Source organism: Silene latifolia, chromosome Y (assembly GCF_048544455.1).
Source record: "Silene latifolia isolate original U9 population chromosome Y, ASM4854445v1, whole genome shotgun sequence".
Taxonomy (NCBI): Eukaryota; Viridiplantae; Streptophyta; class Magnoliopsida; order Caryophyllales; family Caryophyllaceae; genus Silene; species Silene latifolia.
The window spans coordinates 249,341,814-249,350,990 of NC_133538.1; the positions used below are offsets into that span (position 1 = coordinate 249,341,814).

Sequence of the window (9,177 nt, forward strand, 5' to 3'; positions counted from 1 at the left end):
CATGTTAAGTAATAGCACATTTTGAAAACTTTGACAGTACATTCACTGACTTCTATTCAAATAGACTACTACAAGAATATCTTGAATTTAATTTCAATTACTAAATGAAGTGAGGGACTGACTAGTTCAATGGATGGTAGATCAATCAACTCAAACTCATTTAATTCTACTTCGATGCGACGCTTGAAAGGTTTATAATGATGATCATCAATAGAAGCACATGTGTTCTTCATTTATAACAACTGCACAATGAAGATAAAATTTTAGTAATGTGAAAATGTTGGAAGTAGTAAACTGAAATACATGAAAACAATAACCAAACTTACATATGTAAGTGTACTAAAAAAGAATCGTGTGGGATTGGTTGGATTCCCATCCTTTTCTTTGTAGTTTAGATATGCCGACCAAGAATCTACAACAAAAATCCAAAAAAGTACACGTTTGTGTTGTGTTGTGTTATGTTGTGTTGTGTTGTGTTGTGTTGTGTTGTGTTGTGTTGTGTTGTGTTGTGTTGTACACGTTGTGTTGTGTTGTGTTGTACACGTTTCACGAAGAAATGTCCTATTAGTTTTATTGAAATATGCATGATCTACAACAATAATGTGCAAGCAATTATAACATTTTGCATGTGGTCTTAAATTGATGCTACTTACGTTAAAAGTACTTAAAATTCAACAAAAATCCAAAAAAGCACAAATTAGATCAAACTAAAAAAGAACAAACAAATCGAAATGTATAAGCAAGTTACGAAATCAACAAACAATGCGACAGACACAAATTCCGATAGCATGCAAATAAAAACGCAAATTTCGATTTTAAAAACAATACTGAACTCAAAATTCATCCATAAATGAATAATCCGGCAAAATGAACATAAGAAACATTAATTTAGGTTACAGTAGAGTTACATATAACGGACTAAATAAATTAAGGACGAAATCGAAAAAATCTTGAAGCTAAACAGTATATACCTTCATGACGAAATAGGTAAGAGAAAATCCAACAGAAAGACGAAAATGCAACTCTACAGAGAATAAGGAGAGAGAAATAGTTGAAAGCTTAACAAAGAAGGTCGGAATCCATGGTTGAAAGTTTAACGAAGAAGCGCGAGGTAAATTTCCGGAAAAAAGAAAGACAAAGCCGTCAAGTTTTGGTAAAGGAGCGCGCGTTATAGGCCCTTAGATTAGCCGCGTCAGACAAGATCCAACGACCGACGCGCGTTCTCACCGTTCTCACGCTCGTGTCATTCTCATATGATCCAAAATCTAATGATGATGATGATGATGATGATGATGATGATGATGATGATGATGATGATGATGATGATGATGATGATGATGATGATGATGATGATGATGATGATGATGATGATGATGATGATGATGATGATGATGATGATAATAATAATAATAATAATAATAATAATAATAATAATAATAATACCGGCTCTCTCTCTCTATCTTCTCTCTAACTTCAAATCCTCTCTATTTCTAGTAACACCCGGTGGTTCACCTTGGCTCTCTAGAGCTTTTACCATGCCACGGGCCCGACCGACTAAGAAACTGGTGGCTCCACCGATAGTGACTACTGTTGGGGATGACGAGGAGATGCAATCAGATGACTATGTCGCCGCTACCATCCCTCCTAGGGTTACTTTTGCGAAAGTTGTACATCATGTTGACGCTTCGGAATCTAAGGCCGTGGGCTCAAAGGATACTTCGCAATCACCAAGGAAAATTTATGCAAAGTCTCTACAATCCTCTACTAACAGGGGTATGGCTCTCTCTCTTTTATTAAACCTGGTGAAAATAGAGTTACAATTGACGAATCTGATATTTCTGAGGAATTGGATTATTGGAAATACACTCTTTTTGGTACTATTTTGGGTAAAACTACCTCAGTTGTTGAATTGGATACTCTAGTTGGAAAAAACTGGAACCATATTACCACCCTGCAAATCCTTTACTTTGCGAAGGGATGGTACTATTTTAGATTCTTATGTGAGGAAGATATGAATAAGATTAAGCATGATTCTTGGAACTTAAATGGCTTTCCTCTTGTGTTTAAAGATTGGAGTCCCACGATAGTTGAGGAGTTGACCCAGGTTTCGGTTGTCCCAATTTGGGTTCTATTTCCTAATTTGGCCCCTTGTTTTTGGTCAATGTCTGGGTTAAGTAATGTGGCTAGCTTAGTAGGGAAACATGTGTGTGCTGATGAGGTTACCACTGAGAAAAGAAAACTTGCTTTTGCTAGAGTCCTTATAGAGGTTGACATATTTAAAGAACTTCATGGGGCAGTTTGGCTAAACACTCCATACAGAGGGCATATTATACAGAAGGTTGTCTATGAATGGATCCCATACTATTGTACTCAGTGCAAGAAAATAGGGCACACTAAGGAGAAATGTAGGATGGGGCAGAAGAGAAAACAGACTTACAATCCTAAGAACCCAGCCCCAGTGGCTGGAGAAAGTACTTTTACTGTGGGATAGAAGTCTGTTGTTAAAGTGGTTGAGCCTATTGTGGAAGTGGTTGCCTCTGAGACTGTGACACCTGTGGATGCTATAGGGGGAGATCAGAATACCCCTCTTGCTATTCACCTTGATGGGGAGGGGCATGGAAGGCCTCACTCAAAGAGTCAAAGTACTGCGCATTGTAAAGTTGGACTCTCCTTGAATCTGGACAACAAATTTCAGGAACTAAATGTGAATGAACATGCTGAAGAGCTAGCTGAGATAGCTAATCAGGGGGATGAGGATATTATTTTGATGGATCTTGACCCTAGAGGGGTGCAAGGTGTCTCATCACAATGAACTTTCTCACTTGGAACATTAGGGTGTTGAATGACCCTCTAAAGCACAGGAGGTTTTGGACCTCTTGTTGGAGAATAAAGTGGATGTTGCTGTGAGACTCATGTTAGAACTGATGCAATAAAAATTGTTTGGAAGAATAAACTCTCTCGTTTTTGGTTGGAAACTAATAATGATTGCCACTTAAATGGTAGGATTTGGATTTTATGGGACTGCAAAAATCTCTCTTCAGCTTTCTGGGAAATCTACTCAGCATATACATAGTAAAGTGCTGCACCTTTTTTTCTCAGAAGTCCTAGGAGTTAACTTTTGTGTATGCTTTTAATTTGGGAGTTAAGAGGAGGAGCCTCTGGGGTGATTTGTGCCACATTGCTCTCAGTGTCTCTTCTCCTTGGTGTTGTCTGGGGGACTTCAATTTTACCCTCAGTGCTGAGGAGAGGTTGGGCAGTGACCAAATTCACTATGGTGATATGTAAGAATTCCAAGATTGTTTGGAGGTCTGTGGTTTATCTGACCACCCATCTACAGGATGTTACTACACCTGGTCAAATAGGCACGGAGAACATTTAAAGTGGGCAAAACTGGATAGGATTTTAGGCCATTCTAGCTGGTTAGGTGTTATCAGATCAACTGCTTGTTTCCTCTCTGCTGGAATATCTAACCACTCACCAATGCTTGTTCGGGGTGGAGAATGAGGTGGTTCAAAAGGGGAGAGCTTTTAAATATCTTGAGAGCTGGTCTACGTCACCTCATTTTCTTAACTGCTTGCAACAGCATTGGAGTGTTAAGGTCTATGGAAGTAAAATCAGTACTTTATTCCAAAAACTTAAGCATTTAAAGGGTGGATTAAAGAAGCTCCATAAAAGCGAATTTAGTGGCTTTGATAATAGGGTTAAAGCTGCTAAATATGCTCTTCTCTCTTGCCAGGCTCTGATTAAAGAGGATCCTATGCATCAGGACTTGCTAGATAAGGAGAGAGTTCTGAACCACACTTATACTAAATTGAAAACAGCTGAAATGGTTATTTTAAAGCAGAGAGCAAAGGTTGTTCATGATAATCTTGTTGATGCTGGTACTAGATACTTCTATGCAACAATTGATGAGAGGAAAATTAGGAACACCATTGGTTTAATTCATGATGAGGGGGAAAAACTCTGTACTGGCCTCATGAAGTGGTTGATGCATTTCTCCAGTTCTATGAGAAGTTGCTCGGGTCCTCCTCTTTTGTCCATCATCTACCAGAAGAGCTCTTCCATAATGGTTCACTCCCAGAGTGTCAAAAGATCCAGTTGGTGATGCCTTTCACTGATATGGAGATGATGAAAGCCTTGACTTCTATTGATAGACATAAGAGCCCGGGTGTTGATGGTTTCACCTCTGGTTTTTTCTTGGACAATTGGAGCACAGTTGGCCCTGATTTCAAGGCTGCTGTGTTTGAATTTTTTGAGAAGGGTACTCTTCCAAGAGCTGCTAACTCCACACTGTTAGTCCTGGTCCCTAAAAAAGAGACTCTTTCTTTTGTGCTAGAATATAGGCCCATTGCTTGTTGTACAACTTTTTATAAGGTTGTGAGTAAAATGTTGGCTAATAGATTGAGGGAGGTTCTCCCTAGCTTGATTGGGTGGGACCAGGCAGCATTTGTTAAGAATAGTGACCTATTTGACAACTCTTCTCATGCTCATGAGCTAACTACCAAGTATAGTAGGGCTAGGATCACCCCTCGGTGTCTTCTAAAGGTGGATATAAAGAAAGCATTTGATTCTGTCAATTGGGATTTCCTCAGAAACTGTTTAGTTCTTTATGGCTTCCCTAAATATTTTGTGAAGTTGGTTATGATGTGTATTACAACACCATTTTTTTCTCTTACTGTGAATGGTGGGGTGGAGGGTTTCTTTAAGGGACACAAATGGCTTAGGCAGGGGGGGCCCTCTTTCTCCCTACCTCTTTGTCCTATCTATGGAAATCCTTTCTAGAATGCTTAGGAAATTGCCATCTTTCCCTGCATTCTCTTACCACCCTAAATGTGTACAGCTTCAACTCACCCACCTAGTCTTTGCAGATGATCTGCTTGTGTTTACCAGGGGGGTCTCCCCTCTGTCTAAGTTGTTGCTTCCTGCCTGGATAAGTTTGTTGAGATATCTGGCCTTACTGCAAACCCCCTGAAAACTTGTGTTTACTTTGGTGGTGTCACTAGTTCGATTAAGAGCCTGATCATGTCCTCTACTGGATTTAGTGAAGGTGATTTCTCTTTTAGGTATCTTGGGCTTCCTCTCTCCACATCTAGGTTCACAGAAGCTATGTTTAAGCCTCTACTGGAAAACATCGGGCAGGAGATAATTTACTGGGCTAATAGTTACCTCAACTATGCTGGCAAGGCTACACTTATTAACTCAGTGGTTTTTGGCATACTGAACTTCTGGGGTGCTAGCATTCTGTTCCCTAAAGGCGTGGCTAAAAATCTGAAGAAAATTCTGTAGAAACTTTTACTGGGGTATTGTAGATAGGCATAGAAAAATGGTGTTCAAAGGTTGGGATGGGCTATGTCATCCAAAAAGGGAAGGAGGAATGGATATCAAAGAAATATTAAGTTGGAACAAGTGTCAGCTAACAAGATGGATATGAAAGCGCGAAAGTGGTAAATAGGACTCTTAAGTTTAACCAATCGTGTAATCAAACCCCTTAACATTGAATTGTAGCAATTGACCCCCTTAAGTTTCACTAAATGTGAAAATCAACTCTATTTCTATTTCTCCTCATAATATCACAATACTGTCAATATATCATCAATATCTCACCACATATTCATTGTTAGATACAAATTCAACACCACTTATAAGTTCAATTACTAAGTATGTTAGAACTCGGTGAACTTAAAATTTTAATTGCGTCAAATACATTTCCGGTTTGAGTTCTAAGATGACAAATTACATAGGTTTTCGAATTTTAAAAGACCAAAGTAGCACTACCCAATTTCCCAGGTGAAATCCTTTAAAAAAAATTCCCAGGTGAAATCTGATTGGAGTGCAAGTGCTACCGCAAGCCACGGTAACTGCAGGATAAAGGCATTATAGAATTCAAATCAAACTTAATTTCATTTTTCGTTAATTGTATAATTGTCATATAATATGAACATTGACTCTTCAAATTTGCCCGTAAATGTCTCGAGATTTAACAATTTTTTATGTAAGTTTCACAAGATGATTATGACTATAAGCGGATATGAATCAATATAGTAAGATTTGGAATTGTATACTTCTTTAATTTTTTTTTCTTTTACAGAGCAGGTTTATTGCATAATTATACCATAGAGTATATTGAACTAAACTCAAGATTTCAAAAAGTGTGTTAAAGTTGATTTTCTCATGAGATATTGAGGAGAAATAGAAATAGGATTGATTTTCACATTTAGTGAAATTTAAGGAGGTCAATTGCTACGATCGAAAGTTAAGGGATTTGATTACAAGATAGGTTAAACTTAAGGGTCCTATTTACCACTTTCACGGATATGAAAGCTAATACATAGACCTGAAAGCCTCTGGGTCTCATGGTTTAGACACTATGCTCTAAGGGATGCCTCTATCTGGCAGGCTAAGAGTACCGTCTCTCACTCTTGGTTTTGGAAATCAGTAATCCAGATAAAGGACCAAATTGTTCAGTTTGCTGGAAATATTACTCAAGATGATAAGCTGCTGCAGGATTGTGCCATTTCTGGAAAATTCCAGGTGGGAACTCTGTTTGAGTGGATTAGACATAAATTGAAAATTGTTACATGGCAAAGAACTATCCATGACTCAGCTGTTAAACCAAAACATGCTGTTATTGGAGCTCTGGCCTGTCAAAACAAGCTTCCAACAGTTGATAATTTGCAGAAAAAGAGGATGAGTATGGCTAATAGATGTGTCTTGTATGAAACTGATGAAAAGAATATCCTACACTTATTCTTCAATTGTTCCTACTCTTCACAGGTTTGGAATTTTGTCTACAGAAGTCTATGTTGGGTGCACCCTCCTTGTTCTTTGAATCAAATACTGCAGTGGTGCAAGGTTTACAATAGAGGCAAAGCTGGTGGGAAGCTTCTCAGAAGGGTTGCGCTGGTTGCTACTCTTTATGCTTTTTGACGGGAGCGTAATGCTAGTATTTTCCAAGATAAAAGGATTTCCAGTAAAAGTTTGGGTCAGCAAATTGGACATAGTATAGTTACCCGAATGTATCACGGTGCTATAGGTTTCTAGATTCGTATGCTTGTTTAAAGCTTAGGCTTTGTCAGGTGGCTATTCTGGCTTGCTTTGTAGGATATAAGTGGTCTAGTGGGTCTTGTACTTATTTTATTTCCAAAGCTAATGAAATGATCCCTTGCATTCCTCCAAAAATAATAATACTTTTTTTTTTGGTGAAAATGTGAGTATAGAATATATTTCCAAAGGATGAATCCAAATACAACAGTACTGTTCAGTTTGCTACACCTAATACTAAAGAAAAGCTATGAATCAGGAAAAGATGTTCCTTTCATTCATTTCATATTGTCCTCCTTTACGCTCATTAAAAAACGGATTTGTTGTTGCACCACCTGCTTCATTCTTTCTGCCACTATCATAGGCCTGACAACACTGAATTGAGTACGAGCAAGATTGCGTTGATGCCACACTGTGTACTTGTAGCACGACAATACCAAGGCAAGAGCCTTCCATTTCATGCTGCGGTCAGAGACATTCATCAGCTCATTATCAGTGGGAAATGGACGATGAATCCAATCTTCAACATATTTTTGAACTTGACAACTGAATTTACATTCAGTGAACAGGTGCTCATTAGTTTCAGTCATTTCTGCACACAAGACACACAAGTCATCTTCACAGCATCCATACAAGAAAAGCTTAGCTTTATTGTTCAGTCCATTCTGCATTATTAGCCAGGAAATGAATGAATGCTTGGGTACATTCCATTCATTCCAGACTAATTTGGTCCACTGTTGATTGGGAGCTGATCCCTGAATCCATTCATATCCTTGGCTAATTGTGTAACCTTTCTGATTAGGAGCCCACCCATTATTAACAAATCCTTGCTTAATCAGTTCCTTCACTTTGCAGATAGTTTTCCAGGTCCAGGTAGAGTCATTGGCAGGTTTGAAGTCATTCCAGCTTGTGCCTTTGAGATATACACTGTCAACCCACTTAATCCATAGCCTGTCTGCCTTCACATAAATCCAATTCACTAATTTGCCAACTGAGGCAATGTTCCAGGTGCTTGCTCTTTTAATCCCAAGCCCCCCTTCAGTTTTTGACATGGTAACTCTATCCCATCCCACTAAGGGCACTCTATGATACTCTGAAGAGCTATCCCATAGGAAATTCCTACAAATTGCCTCCACTCTCCTAATAGCAGCTTTAGGAATAATAAACATTGCTGCCCAATAGTTATACAACGTATTAAGTACTGAATTGATGAGGACAATTCTACCTGCATAGGAGAGTTTCTTTGCACCTAGACTTTGATCCTTGAAACCATTTTCTCCACAAGACTGCTTTGCACTCTTTCTTTGAGACTTTCCCAGGTGGATTGGCACCCCTAAATATCCGAATGGCATTTGCCCTTGCTGAAATCCGATTCGATAGAATATCATCGCAAATCCATTTTGACACCATTAAAGAAAATTTCTGACTTTGCATTGTTCATCTGCAGTCCTGATGCATCAGAAAAGGAGGTGAAGGCTTTGACAAGGAGGAGAATAGATGGTGCATCTCCCTTGCAAAACATCAGGAGGTCATCTGCAAACATGAGGTGAGTTAAACGAATTCCTTTGCATTGAGGGTGATAGTGAAAAGGCCATCTGGCAGTGGCATAGGCTATGAGTCTTGACAGGTAGTCCATACAGATAGTGAAGATGAGAGGAGAAATTGGATCACCCTGCCTGAGTCCCCTCTTTCCTTTGAAATACCCAAAGTTGCTTCCATTCAGGACTAGGGTGTATGAGGTAGTTGTAATGCACTTCATCAGGAGTTCAACAAATTTGTTTGGAAATTTCAGTCCCACTAACAGTTGAGCCACAAACTCCCATTCCACTGTGTCGTATGCTTTTTGCAAATCAACTTTAAATAAGCATCTCGGGGATACATTATTTCTAGAGTATTGATGAACTATATCCTGGCAAATCAGGACATTCTCAATAATGGACCTCCCTTGGACAAAAGCTCCTTGATTCTCATGAATTAAGTCAGGCAAAATTAGGGCAAGTCTGTTACAAAGAATTTTTGAGATAACCTTGTAAAGAACATTGCAGCAAGCAATGGGTCTGAACTGTTTGACTGAAGTAGGTCTCTCACACTTTGGGATCAGGCTAATGTTGGTTGCATTTAGTTGAGCTAGTAGTT

At 38.8% G+C, this 9,177-nt stretch overlaps 2 protein-coding genes across 2 annotated transcripts; one reads left to right on the plus strand and one right to left on the minus strand.

Moving 5' to 3' along the window:
* Positions 1–1,535: 1,535 nt before the first annotated feature.
* LOC141630421 (uncharacterized) lies at positions 1,536–6,927 on the plus strand. Its single transcript, XM_074443244.1, has 8 exons — positions 1,536–1,667; positions 1,772–2,471; positions 2,568–2,795; positions 3,004–3,122; positions 3,584–3,881; positions 3,983–4,638; positions 4,936–5,282; positions 6,363–6,927. Exons 1-8 carry the CDS (start codon positions 1,536–1,538, stop codon positions 6,925–6,927), a joined length of 3,045 nt encoding a protein of 1,014 aa, XP_074299345.1.
* Positions 6,928–7,319: 392 nt separating this feature from the next.
* LOC141630422 (uncharacterized) lies at positions 7,320–8,429 on the minus strand. The gene has a single exon (XM_074443245.1). The coding sequence runs from the start codon at positions 8,427–8,429 to the stop codon at positions 7,320–7,322; it is 1,110 nt and encodes a 369-aa protein (XP_074299346.1).
* Positions 8,430–9,177: the final 748 nt, after the last annotated feature.

Coding starts and splice junctions, on each gene's coding strand:
- LOC141630421 (XM_074443244.1), top strand. CDS start 1,536: ATGCCACGGGCCCGACCGACTAAGAAACTGGTGGCTCCACCGATAGTG. Junction 3,123..3,583: donor TCCTAGGAGTTAACTTTTGT/GTATGCTTTTAA, acceptor TGCTTGCAACAG/CATTGGAGTGTTAAGGTCTA. Junction 4,639..4,935: donor CTAAATATTTTGTGAAGTTG/GTTATGATGTGT, acceptor TGCCTGGATAAG/TTTGTTGAGATATCTGGCCT.
- LOC141630422 (XM_074443245.1), bottom strand. CDS start 8,429: ATGATATTCTATCGAATCGGATTTCAGCAAGGGCAAATGCCATTCGGA.